This window comes from Equus asinus, chromosome 26, assembly GCF_041296235.1.
Source record: "Equus asinus isolate D_3611 breed Donkey chromosome 26, EquAss-T2T_v2, whole genome shotgun sequence".
Classification (NCBI taxonomy): domain Eukaryota; kingdom Metazoa; phylum Chordata; class Mammalia; order Perissodactyla; family Equidae; genus Equus; species Equus asinus.
In genome coordinates, this window is record NC_091815.1 from 41,145,016 (window position 1) to 41,162,958 (window position 17,943).

At 40.0% G+C, this 17,943-nt stretch overlaps 1 protein-coding gene across 3 annotated transcripts in view; it reads left to right on the forward strand.

The window, feature by feature from the left end:
• Positions 1-6,486, forward strand: part of LOC106825596 (zinc finger protein 530-like) — a 42,035-nt gene extending 35,549 nt beyond the window's left edge. For all 3 annotated transcript variants that reach the window (XM_070498346.1, XM_070498345.1, XM_070498344.1), the window contains exon 3: positions 1,483-6,486. In XM_070498346.1, the coding sequence (XP_070354447.1) occupies positions 1,483-2,864 (1,382 nt within the window). In that variant the 3' untranslated portion in view covers positions 2,865-6,486. The remainder of the gene's footprint in view (positions 1-1,482) is intronic.
• The last annotated feature ends 11,457 nt before the right edge of the window (positions 6,487-17,943 follow it).

Consider the following 17,943-nt stretch of genomic DNA (forward strand, 5'->3'; position numbering starts at 1 on the left):
GGACTTCATATTCCTCCCATAGCTGGTCTGTCTTTTCGCCTGTCCTGGAGGCAGTTCTGGCCTTTCCACAGCCAGACCATGGACCCTGTCAGCTTCCTTACTATCTTAGCATATGTACTGTGGGGGCCAGTGCTAAGCTGTGTGCACTACCCTGAGCAACACATTCCCCATGTACCCCTAACACCTGCTACCCCAAGGTGTGCTGGGTAGGATCTGGGAGTCAGAAGTCTTGCAGTCAGCATAATGGATCTCCCCTTGCTTGCCCTCTCCCTGGCTGTAAGACTGTCCAGATTCATGGCACCTGCAGCCCAGATTCTAACCCCTTTCACTTTCTTTTTTTTTTCATTTATATATAATTGTTATATATCATATTAGTTTCAGGTGTACAATGTAGTGGTTCAGTATGTGTATATAATGCAAAATACTTAGCACAGTATGTCAAGTTAACATTCCTCATCATACAGAGTTACAAACTTCTTTTTTCTTGTGATGAGAATCCTGAAGATTTCCCTTTGACAGCGTGTATCAGCAATTGCAGGCATTGTCCTGGTTGCTACTGGTGTAGTTCATAAGCTTTTCTTGAAAGACCCACATTTGAGATTTTTGTTGTAATATTTTATTTTTCCTGTGGTCCATTGTTTCTTGAGTTGGTCTGGGCCAGTGCTGACTGCTCACGTGAACTGTCTTTCCCTAAAGACTTGTTTCATTCAGGTCCCATGTAGTTACACAACTGGGAGTGTGGGGAGAACTCTGATTGTCTCACAGGGTGCACATGGCATGATGGTCTCCAAGGAGCCCTGGCCCTGGTGAGTGGCAGCTTGGGGAGGACATGACATCATGGCTGTGTTCAGGTCATACCAGGAACCTGCCCTGTGTCCACCAATGTTGTAGTATAAATGCCACTGGATACAAATAATTTCTACACTTCCTTCTGCATACTTGATGCTTCTAATTTGTCATTTTATCTGTGACTTCTGGTCTCTGCCATCCCTATGCACTTTGACCTCCGTGCATCACTTGTTCCTCTCTCCTGCAGTCTGCAGTTCTCCCACAGTAACCCACACATAATGTGTTGAGAGGTGTGCACATATCCTTAAATAGTCCTTGAAAACCAGATACTCAGTTCCAATTGTATTCTTCTGGGCCTGAACACAACCATCCTTCTGCATGGCATGGACATGTCCCCATGACAAGGCCCTGCTAAAGGCTGTTGGCAGAGGAGTGAGTCAGTGATCCTGCCTCTCCTCCCTGTATGGCACCCCATCATTATGCCCTTTATTCTGTAATGTCTTCATCATTCTCTGATCTTTAGATGCCCAGTACTGCAAAGCAGCCCTGCTTTCAGATTGCTCCTTCATGCTAAGAACGTTCCTGTGAATTTATTCTTTGGTTTGAATGTATATGTATGACACACATTTTTAATGGGACTTCCCTTTCTCACCTAAGTTAGCATGTGCTTTATGATTGTTTCTCTGCTTTCAGATTCTTGGTGTGGAGCAGAGACTAAGGAGGTACTTTCTGAGCAGAGCATTTCTGTAGAAGGAGTGTCACAGGTCAAGAATTCTAAGGCAGGTTCATTAGCTCAGGTGACTCAGCCCTGTGAAAAGTGTGTTCCAGTCTTGAAAGACATTTTGCATCTGACTGAGCTTCAAGCAACATATCCTGGGCATAAACCATACTTGGATGGGGCATCCAGAGGTTTCTGGTTCAGTGCAAGCCTTCAGCAGTATCAAAAGCATGACAGTGGAGAGAAAATGTTTGAAATGGACGTGGACCAGGCCTCGTTTGTGATGAACTGCAGATTCCATGTGTCAGGGAAGCCCTTCACCTCTGAGGAGGGCAGAAAGGAGTTCCTATCTACCGCAGGCCTTCTGCACCAGGCCACTCCCAATGGTGAGATGTCTCACAGCAGCATCAAATGTGGGGAGACCTTAAACAGTGGAAAAAGTCATGACAAGTGGATTGAATGCAGAGAAGTTTTCAGTAACACAGACACACTTCATCAGCATAGAGTCTGCACTGGAGCAGGTCTTGATAAGTGTAACAAGTGTGAGAAAGCTTTCAGTTGCGAATACAGACTTGTTCAGCACCAGCAAATTCATGTTAGAGAACAGCCTTATGAGTGTGGTGAATGTGGGAAATTGTTTAGCCGCAAAACCCACCTCATTCGACATTGGAGAGTTCACACTGGAGCAAAGCCTTATGAGTGCATTCAGTGTGGGAGATCTTTTAGCCAGAAATCTGACCTCATTCAACACCAAAGAGTTCACACTGGAGAAAGGCCTTATGAGTGCAGTGAATGTGGGAAATCCTTTATCCAGAAGTCCATCCTCATTAAACACCAGAGAGTTCACACTAATGAAAGACCTTATAAATGCAGTGAATGTGGAAAATCATTTAGCCAAAGTTCTGGCCTCCTCCGACACAAGAGAGCTCACAGTAGAACAAGGCCTTATGAATGCAGTGAATGTGGGAAATCGTTTAGCTGTAAAACTCACCTCGTTCGACACTGGAGAGTTCACACCGGAATAAGGCCTTATGAGTGCATTGAGTGTGGGAAATCTTTTAGTGAGAAATCTGTCCTCATTCAACACCAGAGAGTTCACACTGGAGAAAGGCCTTATGAGTGCAGTGAATGTGGAAAATCCTTTAGCCAGAAATCTGTCCTCATTCAACACCAAAGAGTTCACACTGGAGAAAGGCCGCATGAGTGCAGTGAATGTGGGAAATCCTTTAGCCGCAAAACCCACCTCATTCGGCACCGGACAGTTCACACTGGAGCAAGACCTTATGAGTGCAATGAATGTGGTAAATCATTTAGCCAGAGCTCTGGCCTCCTCCGACACAGAAGAGCTCACATGTAGTGATAGGAGAAATCTTTAAGGTGCAAATTTCACCTCAGCCAACACCAATGAGTTCACTCTGGAAAAAAGCCTTAGCTATGCAGAGAATGTGCTCCTTCCTTACTTAGTATACCAGTGTTGGAGGAAAGGCTCTGCGAGGTGCCAGACTCCAGAATTGAATCTCATACATTTGTACATTCACAGACCAGAGATTTCCCATAAGTTCAGTTATGTGGAAAGCACACGTACCCTCCACAGGGTTTTTTAATCAGATTTATGTTATTACCATGTTCTGTGGCAGAAGCCGTTTCACCTGCCACCACCTGGCATGTCCACATTGTGTGCATCAGTCACCACCCCAGTGTGCTCAGTGAAGCTGACTTGTGAAATCATGAGTATCCTGGCTCTTCTGGGGTCTTCATTCCCTATTCTGTGACAAGTTAGGGCATGGACCTGACCCTGTGTTGTCGCAGAGAATGCTGTCTGAGTTCTGCTGATGGCTTGCAGAGAAAGACTAGGTTTTTTAGGGACACATTTGATCTCAGGTAGTGCTTGCAGTGAAGTTTTCTGGCTTCCGATTCACCAAACCAGAAAATGCTGGTTGCACATTGATCTGATTTGTGCAGTAATAGACACCTTTTTTTTTAAGCTCCTTCAATCTTGAAAATTCTGTTCATTGTGTGGGGTAGTTTGAAAGCACCATAGGACTGACAACTTGAAGGGTAAAAAACTTTTGTAAGGATCCAAATTTTGGGTGTCTCAGGACAGTATGGTGGTTGAATATGGCACTCTAGTTTTAGCCTGGTTTACATTGCTGACAAGGCCTTGTGGAAAAGACTGCTTTGTAGTCCTAATTTTTTACCTGGATGCCAGAGATCTGTGAGTTCAGAAGTCACACTGAGGAAGGGGCATTTGTGACACCCCCCAGTGTTTATAGAGTCACCATGAATTTTTTTTCTTACTCGCAGGGGATAGTACATAATGCCCAGGAAGGCTGAGGGGAATCTTAACCCCAGTCCTACAGAAAAGCCATATGCCCTCATATCCAGAATTTAATAGGCTAGTGTCACTAGTTGTAAGTCTACAGGGGCAGGGGAGACTGTAATTGGTATAGAAACACTGGATTAATTGAGAGTGGAGGAGACTGCGGCAAACTACATAGAATGTGCCTCTTCTAAACATGCATCCACAAAAATGAATAAATAAATAAAGATGCATCCATGATTGTTTAAGTGACAGTGACCGTGGGATGAGTGTGTATAGAAATCTCAGAACCTCCAGGTATGTTTATCTTGTGTATCTGAAGTCATTGGCAGACAAAATGTAGTGGCTTTGTGGATTCCTGTAGCCTCTCTGAGCTGTTCACCTCAAGGAAATTGTTATACAGGCAACAAAAGGAGGATGGGGAGAAGGGAGATCCCATAGTCCAGGGATCCTCTTGACTGAAGTGGAAATGGCCTTCATTATTTGCAGTTTTCTTAAAGTGTACAATTTGATAAGTTTTGACGTGTATAAACTCATGGAAGCATCATCATCTTGATAGGGAGCATATCTGTCACTGCGTATTTTCCTCATGCCCTTTTATATTCTCCCTGCTCTCCCTGGGTCTCCAGGCAACCATTGATTTACATCCCTTTACAATAGATTACATTTTCTGGAATTTTATGATTGATTGTAAAGTGTTTACTCTTTTTTCTGGTTTAATTGATGCTGCATAATTACTTTGAGATTGATTAATGGTGCTTATATGTACATTTCATTCTTGTTTCTAAGTAGCTTTCTCTTCCATGTATAATTGACTGTGTTTATCCATTCATCTGTTTATGAATATATGGGTTATTTCCAGTATTTAGCTATTGCAAATAAAAGCTGATATGAACATTTGTTTACTCTTCTTTATACGGGTATATGTTTCATTTTCCTGTTTAATAACTCAGGGTACAATGCGTGAGTCTTGGAGCAGGTGAATATTTAACTTTTTACAGAATTACCCAACTGTGACCTAAAATGCTTATATTTTTCCACATTCCCACTGGCTTTGTGTGAGAGTTCCAGTTCCTTCACACCCTTGTCAATACTTGGTAAAGGTCAATTTTTAATTTTCCTGTTTTAAAATAAGTGTGTAGTGGTGTCTCACTGGTTTTAATTGCATTTCTGTAAAGATTTGTGGTGTTGATCATTATTTTGTGTGCTTGCTACCTGAATATTTTCTTTGCTAAAATGTCTGTTTTTATCTTTGGCCTATTTTCTATCTTATGAATTTTGGCTGTATGGCTTTTAGTAACGAATAAGACAATGAGACAAAAACATGTTGGAATTTTACTCATTCTTAATGGATGTGAGTGACTGCTGCATGGAATAATTGTTTTTGAATACTGGAAGAGTATCAGTTTTTCCTCAGGTTTTTTTTTTTTTTTTTTTTTTTTTGCAGTATGCACAATGTAATGGCCACCTGTACAAAACACTGTTAAGTTACGTCAGCATTATTGACATAATGTATCACTCTTCTAAGTGTAGACATTCAGTATATTGTATTTAACAATACTGTAAGTCAAGCCCTGGTTTTTATAGTGTTTGCTAATTTCTTTGGTGTAAATACTCCCACCTTGGCCAGTTTTAAACTGTTAACGTGTTGTCACTGAAATGGAGTTGGGAAGAGTTGCCAGTAGTGATACCGAACTTGAAGTGAGTTTGCTCACCCGTTGCACAGCAAGCCAATCTCTGACACCGGGTGTGGTGGAAGAAAGTGGGAATTTTATTTTTGCACAGCACTGAGCAAGGAGAGAGGGCAGCTAGCACTGAAATCCCAAACTCCCTGAAAAGCTAAAGGAAGGGTTTGTATTTGGGGTTTTGGGGGGAGGGGAGCATATGGCCTTGCTGGTCAGAGCTTTCCCACCAGCCTGTCTTTGGCCTTGAGACTCCTTGCAGAGAGGAGTGAGCCCGTGACCTTGCTGGTCAGCAGCTTTTCCACCAGCCTGTATCTCTCTTTGCAGGGAGGAGATAATCCAGGTGCTTGTCCTTGACAGTGTCTGTCTCCATGGAGGATAGTGGATTCTGGAGCCAGGAAGCCAGAGAGTAAGCAGGGAATGAGTGTTTTGGTTTTAACCCCATATATGCTGGGTTTAATGTGGGGAAACTGATATCAGGGTTGATATCAGTAGCACACCATTATGTTTCCAACATACTGATCCAGTAGCCACAAACAACCTCAAGGATGTAGAGAATAACAAAATGGAGTAAAATGATTAGAGAGTGGCAGTGTTTGATATTTGTAACTTAAAGAGTTTGATTGGCTTAATGCACGTATTTAAAATATATTTTGATGTTTTGATAGAAAAAAAGTTTCCTCGTGGCCTTTTTGAATTCATCCTTCTCAATATATAAAATAACTGATACAACAACATAGTCTACCTTTTGTAATGACTATTTTCAAATATACGCAAAAGTGGAAGAGACTGATGAATCCCCAGTCATCCATCATTATGATCTTGTTTTGTTTCTCCTCATGCACATTAGTGGGTTATTTCACTTATAAACGTAGACATCATCTCATCTAATGTGTAACTTGAGAATGTTTTTCTAAAATGTAAGAGCTTTTTCATAATACCAATAACTTTCTCACACAAAATAAAAATATTTTAATATGGTAAATGTGTTCTTAGTACTTAATTTTATCAATTTTCTCAAAAATGTGTTCTTTCCAAAAGACCAATTGCAGTCAGGATACATAATGAGTCTTGACCTATAGGTATCGCTCATCTCTTTTTTCCTTATTGAAGTGATGAGCCATGTGTCCATTATAATTTGCAGCATTCTAGATTTGGCTCATTGCATCTCATATGATTAACATGCTGACCTTTCCCCCAAATTTCCTGTGCATTAGATATTGATAAGGTGAATGTGTGAGGTCTGGTCCCGGCAGACAGGTGTGTGACATTGGCACAACCTGGAAACACATTCAGGTGTTGGGTGGAATGGATGTGTAGTGATGACACTGCAGCACAGCTTGGGGACACACTCAGGTCTGGGAACCCAGTGTGACAGGTGTGTGATACTGACAGCACATCCTGGGGATACCTGACGTACCTGATATTGGACTGGAGAGATCTTGGGCCGGTTTTATAGTTTTTCCAAGTTCTAACAACTTCACCAGAGGAGTTGATCCAGGTACATCAGGAGATGTTGGCTATGGCACACATGCCACCTGGCTCTGCAAGGAGATAACCAAGTGCCATACAATTATCTAATGTAACTCTTGACAGGGAATCCAGAGGGCATTTTAATGAAGCAAAGTTTGATCAGCAGAATGCCAGTTCAGAAATGGTTAGGGATAAGTTTTGTTTTGTTTTGTTTTGTTTTTTAATCAACAGGCCATTATGGACAATAAGGAACAAAGCCTTTGGCAGTGGTAATCAATGGAGAGTAGATGGGGTGTAAAAACTGGGTTGCCAAGTCTCACCTAGACCTATGAGATAGCGGTTGGGTATTTTCCTTTAACAAGAACTTGAAGTGGAATATAATTAAAGACATTATCCTGCTATATGCTAGCTGTCTAGACATTTATAAGCACAAGGTTCCCCATAGTAATCACACACACAGGTGTACCCAGAAGGGGCATGTGGTATGCGATGCCTTTTAATTCTGCATCAATTTCACTGGTCAGGAGTGCTTGGTAAGGTCCTCTCCAATAGGGCTGGAGGGCTGTCTTTCTCTGATGACACTTCCAGAATGCACAGTCACCAGGCTATAGACTGTGACCAACAGGGTCCTTTAAGTTGGATTCTGGGAAAGCTGCTTTAACCTGTTCGTGATAGGCTTGAGCAGAAGACGTTAGAGATTTACAGTAGCTAGTTATACTAGCAGAAGACAACAAGGGATCAGCAGAAAATTGTGTATCAACAGACACTGATCTGCTGGTGACTATCTCTTGTGGAGTTAGTTTATGTTTTCCAAAGGCGGTACTGTGAACAGTCAGTGTGACCAAAGACAATACCTTAGTCCAGGGGAGTCCAGTCTACAGGTATATAGCAAACTGAAAATTGTAAATTGAAAGACAATTTACAGGACTAGAATCTAGTATCTACAAAAGTGTCAATGTAATTTTTCTCTCTACAATTACCCTTTTTTTAACCAAAGATAATCACAGTAAAACTAATTTATGTATATTAAAAACTTGGCCTGGGGGCCGGCCCCTTGGCACAGCAGTTAGATGCACATGTTCCACTTTGGCGGCCCAGGGCTCACCGGTTCAGATCCCAGGTGCAGACATGGTACCGCTTGGCAAGCCATGCTGTGGCAGGCGTCCCACATATAAAGTAGAGGAAGATGGGCATGGATGTTAGCTCAGGGCCAGTCTTCCTCAGCAAAAAAAAAAACAAAAAACAAAAAACGGGAGGATTGGCAGCAGTAGTTAGCTCAGGGCTAATCTTCCTAGAAAAAAAAAAAAAAACTTGGCCTGATTATTTATATAGTTGAAAATAAGAATATTCAGAGTTTCTGGATTCTGGAGGGATCAGGTAGGGAGAAAAAGTAAATGTTTCATCTATATTCACAAAGGTATGTCTTATGAAATTGTTGATTGCTTAAAAGAAAAGATTTCTTTAAATCTGGAAAAACAAAACTTTGGAGCATCCTCCTCAGTTCATGTAGGCCCATGTAATTAATTCTTGTTCTGCTTGAATCCAGCTTTTCCATTAGTTTTCTTGACTTTGTCTGATGATTGAGGATGTTAGGAACAGTGATAATTCCAAGAAGTTTAAAAGGTTTTCGTCAAGGCTCGTATGATTTGCCCAGTGAAGTGGGTGCCTCGATCACTGGAGACTGTGGAAGATATGCTCCAAGTGGAAAACATTTTCTAACAGTTTCTTTGCCCCTGTGAGGGCGTCAGCTTTGTGGCAAGGGAGGGCTTTAACCCATCCAGAGAATATACAATAACAAGAGAGTGTGGATAGGCCATACTAAGTAGCAGTTGAATGAAATCCAGCTGCAGGTGCTCAAAGGATCCAGAGGGAAGCGTTCTGAGGCTTCTGGGGACAGAAATCGTTTTTCTTAGTGCACTATGGTGAGTAAAAGAATGTAAAAAACAAAAAATGGGGTTTTCCAGGGAGCCAGGAAGAGCCAAGAGGCCATCTAGGACTTCCCATAGTCCTGACCTTCATTTATTTGCATCCATTTTTTACTCATTTTAATTTCTCTGATTCAGGAGCAGACTGTTGCCATGTTACAAGGACATCAGGATGGCAAAAGTCTGGCAACAGGGGGCTGTTCTTAGGGAGAATGGACTTCATTCACACACGCCAATCTTTATAGATTCTGCTGGCCCCTTAAGCTTTTATTTACCAAAGAATATCTTATATCACATTAACTTGAAAAACATTTGGGTCAGTTTCTTTTATTATTTTTTTTTTATTGAGGTAACATTTGTTTATAACATTATATAAATTTCAGTGTACATCATTATATTTTTGACTTCTTTGTAGACTGTATTATGTTCACCATCCAAGACTAATTACAACCCATCACCATACACATGTGCCCAGACACCCCTTTTACCCTCCCCCTCCCCCCTTCCCCTCTGGTAACCACCAATATAATCTCTGTATCTCTGTGTGTGGTTGTTGTTTTTATCTTCTATTTATGAGTGAGATCATATGGTATTTGACTTTCTCCATCTGACTTATTTCACTTAGCATAATACCCTCAAGGTCCATCCATGTTGTCACAAATGGCAAGATTTCGTCTTTTTTTATAGCTGAGCAGTATTCCGTTGTGTATATATACCACATCTTATTTATTCATTTGTCCCTTGGTGGGCACACAGGTTGTTTCCAAGTCTTGGCTATTGTCAGTAATGCTGCAATGAACATAGGGGTGCACATATCTTTACACATGTGTGTTTTCATGTTCTTTGGATAAATACCCAGCAGTGGAATAGCTGGATTGTATGGTAGTTCTATTCTTAATTTTTTGAGGAATTGTCATACTGTTCTCCATAGTGGCTGTACCAGTTTGCATTCCCAGCAGCAGTGTATGAGAGTTCCCTTTTCTCCACATCCTCTCTAACACTTGTCATTTCTTGTCTTGTTAATTATATAACCATTCTGATGGGCGTGAGGTGATATCTCATTGTAGTTTTTATTTGCATTTCCTTAATAGTGATGTTGAACATCTTTTCATGTGCCTGTTGGCCATCTGTATATTTTCTTTGGAGAAATGTCTATCAAGATCTTTTGCCCATTTTTTAATTGGGTTGTTTGCTTTATTGTTGTTGAGACATATGAGTTCTTTATATAGTTTGGATATTAACCCCTTATCAGATATATGGTTTGCAAATATCTTCTCCCAATTGTTAGGTTGTCTTTTTATGTTGTTTATGGTTTCCTTGCTGTGCAGAAGCTTTTTAGTTTGATGTAGTCCCATTTGTTTATTTTTTCTTTTGTTTCCCTTGCCTGGTCAGACATGGTATTTGAAAATATGCTGCTAAAACTGATGTCAAAGAGCATACCACCTCTCTTCTGGAAGTGTTATCGTTTCAGGTCTTACATTTAAGACTTTAATCCATTTTGAGTAAATTTTTGTATATGATGTAAGATAATGGTATACTTTCATTCTTTTGCATGTGGCTGTTCAGTTTTCCCAACACCATTTATTGAAGAAACTTTCCTTTCTCCATTGTCTGTTGTTGGCTCCCTTGTTGAATATTAGCTCTCTATAGATGTGTGGGTTTATTTCTGGGCTCTCAATTCTGCTCCATTGATCTGTGTGTCTGTTTTTGTGCCAGTACCATGCTGTTTTGATTACTATAGTTTTGTAGTATATTTTGAAATCTGGGAGTATGATACCTCCAGCTTTGTTCTTGTTTCTCAGGATTGCTTTGGCTATTTGGAGTCTTTTGTTGTTCCTTATAAATTGTAGGATTCTTTGTTCTATTTCTGTGAAAAATGTCATTGGAATTTTGATAGTGATTGCATTGACTCTGTAGATTGCTTTAGGTAATATGGACATTTTAACTATGTTAATTCTTCCAATCCAAGAGCACGAAGTATATTTCCATTTCTTTGTGTCTTCTTCAATTTCTTTCAACAATGTTTTATAGTTTTCAGCGCACAGATCTTTCACCTCTTTGGTTAAATTTATTCCTAGGTATTTTATTCTTTTTGTTGCACTTGTAAATGGGATTGTATTCTTCATTTCTCTTTCTGCTACTTTGTTCTTATTATATAGAAATGCAACTTATTTTTGTATGTTAATTTTTTATCCTGCAACTTTACTGAGTTCATTTACTATTTCTAAATGTTTTTTGGTAGATTCTTTAGGGTTTTCTATATTTAAAGTCACGTCATCTGCAAATAGTGACAATTTAACTTCTTCCTTTCCAACTTGGATCCCTTTTATTTCTTTTTCTTGCATGATTGCTTTGGCTAGGACTTCTAATACTATGTTAAATAAGACTGGCAAAAGTGGGCATTCTTGTCTGGTTCCTTTTCTTAAAGGGATAGCTTTCAGTTTTTCTCTGTTGAGAATGATATTAGCTGTGGGTTTGTCATACGTGTCTTTTATTATGTTGAAGTACTTTCCTTCAATACCCATTTTGTTCAGAGTTCTTATCATAAATGGATGCTGTATCTTGTCAAATATTTTTGCTGCATCCGTTGAGATGATCATGTGATTTCTTTTCCTTCCCAAAGCCCCAGCACATGGTTGTATATGCTAGTTGTAAGTCATTCTAGTTCTTCTATGTGAGCCGCTGTCACAGAATGGCAACTGACAGACAGGTGGTGTAGTTCCAAGATAAAGAAGCAGGGGCTGGCCCCATGGCTGAGTGGTTAAGTTCGCACACTCCACTTCGGTGGCCAAAGGTTTTGCCAGTTCGGATCCTGGGCGCAGACATGGCACTGCTCATTAGGCCATGCTGAGGTGGCATCCCACATGCCACAACTAGAAGGACCCACAACTAAATATATACAACTATGTACCAGGGGGCTTTGGAGAGAAAAAGGAAAAATAAAATCTTTAAAAAAACAAAAAAGAAGAAGAAGCAAACCCAGGTTGCCAAAGCAGTAAGCACCAAACTTTAACCACTAGGCAATCATGGCTGGCTCGATTATGTGATTTTTATTCTTTATTTTGTTAATGTTGTGTATCATATTGATTGATTTGCTGATGCTAAACCATCCCTGCATCCCTGGAATAAATACCACTTGATCATGATGTATGATCTTTTTAATGTTTTGTTGTAGTATTTTGTTGCTAGTATTTTGTTGAGGATATTTGCATTGATGTTCATCAGTGATATTGGCCTGTGATTTTCTTTTTTTGTGTTGTCCTTGTCTGGTTTTGGTATCAGAGTAATGTTGGCCTTGTAGAATGAGTTAGGAAGCTTCCCCTCCTCTTCAATATTTTGGAAGATTTTGAGAAGGATAGGTATTACATCTTCCTTGAATGTTTGGTAGAATTCACCAGGGAAGCCGTCTGGTCCTGGACTTTTATTTTGGGGGAGGTTTTTGATTACTGTTTCCATCTCCTTACTGGTGATTGGTCTACTCAAATTTTCTATTTCTTCTTGATTCAGTTTTGGAAGGTTGTATGATTCTAAAAATTTATCCATTTCTTCTAGATTATCCAATTTGTTGGCGTTTAGGTTTTCATAGTATTCTTTTATAATATTTTGTATTTCTGAGGTGTCTATGGTAATTTCTCCTCCTCTGTTTCTGATTTTATTTATTTGAGCCTTCTCTCTTTTTTTCTTGGTGAGTCTAGCTAAAGATTTTTCTATTTTGTTTACCTTTTCAAAGAACCAGCTTGTAATTTCACTGATTTTTTAGTCTCTATTTCATTTATTTTTCACTCTGATTTTTATTATTCCCTTCCTTCTACTGATTTGGGGCTTTGTTTGTTCTTTTTACAGTTCCTTTAGGTGCACTGTTTGTTGAGGTAGGCCTGTATTGCTATAAACTTCCCTCTTAGAATCACTTTTGCTGTATCCCATACATTTTGGCATGTTGTATTTTCATTTGTCTCCAGGTATTGTTTTATTTATCCTTTTATTTATTCAGTGACCCAATAGTTTTTCAATAGCTTTTTATTTCATCCCACATATTCGTGGGTTTTCCATTATTCTTCCTGTAGTTGATTTCTAGTTTCATACCATTGTGGTCAGAAAGATGCTTTCTCTTATTTCAGTCTTCTTAAATTTATTGAGACTTGTTTTCTGGAATAATATGTCATCTATCCTGGAGAATGTTCTATGTGAATTTGAAAAGAATGTGTATTCTTTTGGATAGTATGTTCTTTATATATCTACTAAGTCCACCTGGTCTAATGTGTCATTTAAGGCCAATGTTTCCTTCTTGATCTTCTGTTTGGATGACTGATCCATTGATGTAAGTGAAGTGTTAAAGTCCCCTACTATTATTGTGTTACTGTCTATTTCTCCTTTTATGTCTGTTAATAATTGCTTTATATATTTAGGTGCTCCTATGTTGGGTGCATAGATATTTAAAAATGTTATATCCTCTTGTTGAATTGTTCCCTTTATCATTATGTACTGCCCTTCTTTGTCTCTTTTTTACAGTTTTGTTTTAAAGTCTATTTTGTCTGATATAAGTATTGCTACTCAAGCTTTCTTTTCATTGACATTTGCATGGAGTATCTTTTCCATCCCTTCACTTTCGGTTTGTGAGTGTCTTTAGGTCTGAAGTGTGTCTCTTGTATGCAGCATATATATGGGTCTTGGTTTTTTATCCAATCAGCCACCCTATGTCTTTTGATTGGAGCATTCAGTCAATGACATTTAAAGTAGCTACTGATAAGTGTGTACTTATTGCCACTTTGTTACTTTTTTTCTGGGTATTTTAGTACTTCTTTGTTCCTTTCTTCTTTTCTTGCTCTCTTCCCTTGTGGTCTGATGGCTTTCTTTATTATTATGTTTGGGTCCCTCTCTCTTAATTTTTTTTTAAAGAGTGGCACCTGAGCTAACATCTGTTGCCAATCTTCTTTTTTTTTTCCTTCTTCTTCTCCCCAAGGCCCCCCCATACATAGTTGTATATTCTAATTGCAGGTCCTTCTAGTTGTGCTATGTGGGATGCTACCTCAGCATGGCCTGATGAGCAGTGCTAGGTCCACGCCCAGGATCCAAACCAGTGAAACCCTGGGCCACTGAAGCAGAATGCATGAACTTAACCACTCAGCCATGGGGCCGGCCCCCTCTTACTTTCTAGTGTATTCATTATAGGTTTCTGGTTTTTGATTACCATGAGGTTCATATATAATAACCTACCTAAATAGCAATCTATATTAAGTTGATGGAATCTTAAGTTTGATCTCTTGTTTGTTGCTCTCTGTGCTTCCTGTACCTGGATGTCTATTTCTTTCATTAGGTTGGGAAAGTTTTCAGCTATTATTTCTTTGAAAAGGCTTTCTGCTCCTTTGTCTCTCTCTTCTCCCTCTGACACCCCTATAATACAGATGTTAGTGAGCTTGATGTTGTCCCAGAGGTCCCTTAGACTGTCCTCATTCTTTTTTAATTCTTTTTTCTGTTCAGCTTGGGTCATTTCCTCTAGTCTTTCATCTAGCTCACTGATCTGTTCTTCTCTATCATCTACTCTGCTTTTGATTTCCTCTAGTGAATTTTTCATTTCCATTATTGTATTCTTCATGTCTGATTGGTTCTTTCTTAAATTTTTCCAATTCTTTGTTGACATTCTCACTGTATTCATCTATTCTTCTCCCAAGATCAGTGAGCATTGTTGTGACTAAGTTTGTACTCTTTATCAGGTAGAATGTTTACCTCTGTTTCACTTAGTTCTTTTTCTGAGGATTTGTCCTGTTTCCTTATTTGGAACATATTCCTTTGAGTCCTCGTTTTGCTTATTTCTCTATTCTTATATCTAAGTTTTATGTAGATCAGCTACCTCTCCTGATCTTGGAGAAGTCGTCTTATGTAAAAAATGCCTTATGAGGCCCAGCAGTGTGCTTCCCTCTCCTCACCAGTTCCAAATGTTCCAGGAGTGTCCTCTGTGTGGGTTACATGTGTCCTTCCATTGTGGCAAGTTGCTCTTACTGCTGTTGCATAGGAAGGCTAGGCTGCCCCCCAGGCTGGGTGGTTGTAAGGCTCAGCTGTGTGTGGCTGTTATGGTCCCTTCAGTCACTTTATTGGGCAGGAGGAGCCCCAACACTGTTGGCTGCAAGGTCTAATAGCACATTCCTGCTGTAGTTTTCTGTTAAGTGAGTAGGCCCTGAGCATGGCTAATTGCTAGGCTCAGGGGTCACAATTGCTGTAGGCCTCTGGCTTGCTGGTTGGTGGGGCCTGTACCTAGGGAAGCCTGCCTGCCCTGGCTGAGTTGGATTAAATTAGTGCTCTAGCAGCTGGGGCAGACTCCTGCCCTAACAGGCCAGCAGAAGAACTCCAATGGCATCTGCCATTGTCTGTGTCAGCACACCTGTATTAGGTCACAATAATGGCTGCCACCAATGTCTCAGTCCCTGGGGAGGTGGTCCAGCTGCCTCCTGCCTTCCTTAGATGTACCCAGAGCCTATCAAGTGAGTCTGTTTTCACCAACGGACTGCAAACCTTTCTTTCTGGTGATTTTGTGTTGCTTTCTGAATTGAGTGGATTTTTGCATGAGCCCTTTAAGAGCAAGCTTTTCTTTCTCTTATGTTTGATAGCTTTTCTGGGGGCATTCCGCATTGTTGTTAATAGCCAGCAAAGCCAGATATTATGACACTCATCTTGGTTGTGCTGAGTTCAAAAGCTGGTTATTGTGGCAAAGCTCTCCCCTTCAGGTACCCTGCTCCTCCAGGGAAAGCATCATACCTTAAGATAGCTCCCGGCCATGAAGTGCAGTAGCTAGTATGTGGCTTTTTCCTCTCCAGAAAGGAATTTCTGCCTCTTCTTCCTCAGTCAGTGCTGTCCCTTGTGGGGGCTCTTTTTATCCAGTTTCTGGTTCTCTCTTGGGGTAATTGTCCCAAGAGTAGTTGTAAATTTGTTGTGTCCATGGGAAGAAGTGAGTTTAGAGTCCTCCTATGCTGCCATCATCCCAGTATCCTCTGGGTTAGTTTCTATTATACTTAGAAATAATTTATATGAATGCTTACTTTAAGCTAATTAAACAGAGCTCTTTAGAAATGAATTTTGATAATGCCATCCAGAGATAGAAAAAATCACACATATATAAGCTGTGTCTGTGTATATCTGTGTGTGTGTGTGTGTGTGTGTACACAGACGCAGAGATCTTATAGCTTTAATTTAAAAAATTTCAGCCATGAATCAGGTACACTATAAAATTCAGTAATTTTTAAATAATTGTATCTCTAGCAGATGGAACAAGTTAAGGTTACTTGCTTAGAAGTTTTCTTTTCCCCCTTTATCCTCAGGCTTTACTGATTGAACTAGGCAGGTTTAGTCTCAGGTGATGGTGGGCTATTATCTCTTGGGTAAAGACATGATAAAATTTACAAGTTCAAAGGACAAAGAGGAAAAAAATTGCAAGTTTCTTCCCAGGAGTTTTGGGGTAATTGCAATTTAAAATTTTCCTCCAATCTTAGGAATTTGGGATAGTCTAAATAAGAGTTCCTAGAGAGGTTACAAACCTTTTGAGATAAAAGGGGAGGTTTTAGGATTGGCAAAAGGGAATGGGTGGAATCTGAACTGCCTCTAGAGTTGAATTTCCAGCTTTGCCAAGATTTGTAAGATGAGGACAGTTGCTTTCAATTCCTCAGGAATTGGGTTGTAACTTAAATGACATCACAGGTTGATTTACCCATCCAATTACATTCTCCCGAATTTGCTTCTTTTCATTTGGGTTTGTAGTTTTATTTTAACTTAGGGCAGAAGGCCTATCAAAAATTCCTATCAGGCTCTGAATATCAGCTTTTAACTTGGCCAATTTTTGACCATAGAGCTACAAAAAATCCTTCTAAATATCTGTCGGTTTTTAGCCAGGACAAACAGTAAATATTTCTGGCAGTATTAACCAACCCCATTAATTCTAATTTTAGTTTTCCCTAGGCTATTTAAGAGAAGGAGTTTACCAGGAAAACCCTCAGAGTCTTGCCAACTCTGGGAAGGACCTATACAGGTGTCTATGAGAGTAGATATGAGGGTGTCTGTAAGGCCACTAACTTGGTGGACTTTTGTTTACAGTTGTGCAGTCTTTTCTTTGAAGTACCTCATATCTTTAATTTTTCATTAGTTTTTTGCAGTGAAACTTCCAATGAATCTACTTTAAAATTTTGAAGGCTTTGCTTTTAAGTACCCCTTTTAAATGATCTTATCTAATTAGAATGTTCCTTCTATTGGCCATTGTAATTTTAAAACATCCTTAGTAATATTCATCTCTTGAGAGAAATATGAGAGAAGGGACCATAGTTCTTAAACTTAAAACCAGTTGGAGGGGGCAGCCCCATGGCCGAGTAGTTAAGTTCACATGCTCTGCTTTGGCAGCCCAGGGTTTCACCGGTTCAAATCCTGGGCGCAGACATGGCACTGCTCATCAGGCCATGCTGAGGTGGCATCCCACATGCCACAACTAGAAAGACCCACAACTAAAAACACACAACTATGTACCAGGGGGCTTTGGGGAGAAAAAGAAAAAAAAAATCTTAAAAATTAACAACAACAACAAAACAGCTGGAGTTTCCAAAGGAGAACCTTCTCAGGAAACTTTAAAAAGCGAAAGTCCCATGTTAAAGAAAAGTACACAAACAAGAAGACAATAGGGAAATCCCTCAATTTAGCTATAGTACTCACTGACCAAGGAAAACTCCTGCTAAGGGAATCCCCTGCTGTGGCAATGACCACCAGCAGAAAAGGCTGCATCGGCACTGAGACAATCATCTCCTGGGCAGTCTTCCCCGGTCCCCCAAAAAGGGCACTGACCTCAACCAAGTGGAGGGAGGTAAGAACCTAAGAGGACCCATGATCGGAAGAGTTGCTAATCCATAGAAATACTGAGCCCAAGGCAGATCATGTAAGCATTGTACCCAGTTCCAGGGGACACTGGTCCACAAAGGTGAGATCCCGCTTTCTGACACCTGTAAGTTGACCTAAAAATAAAGAGCCAAAATGAGAAGCAGAGAGGCATTTATTTTTGACTGAGTC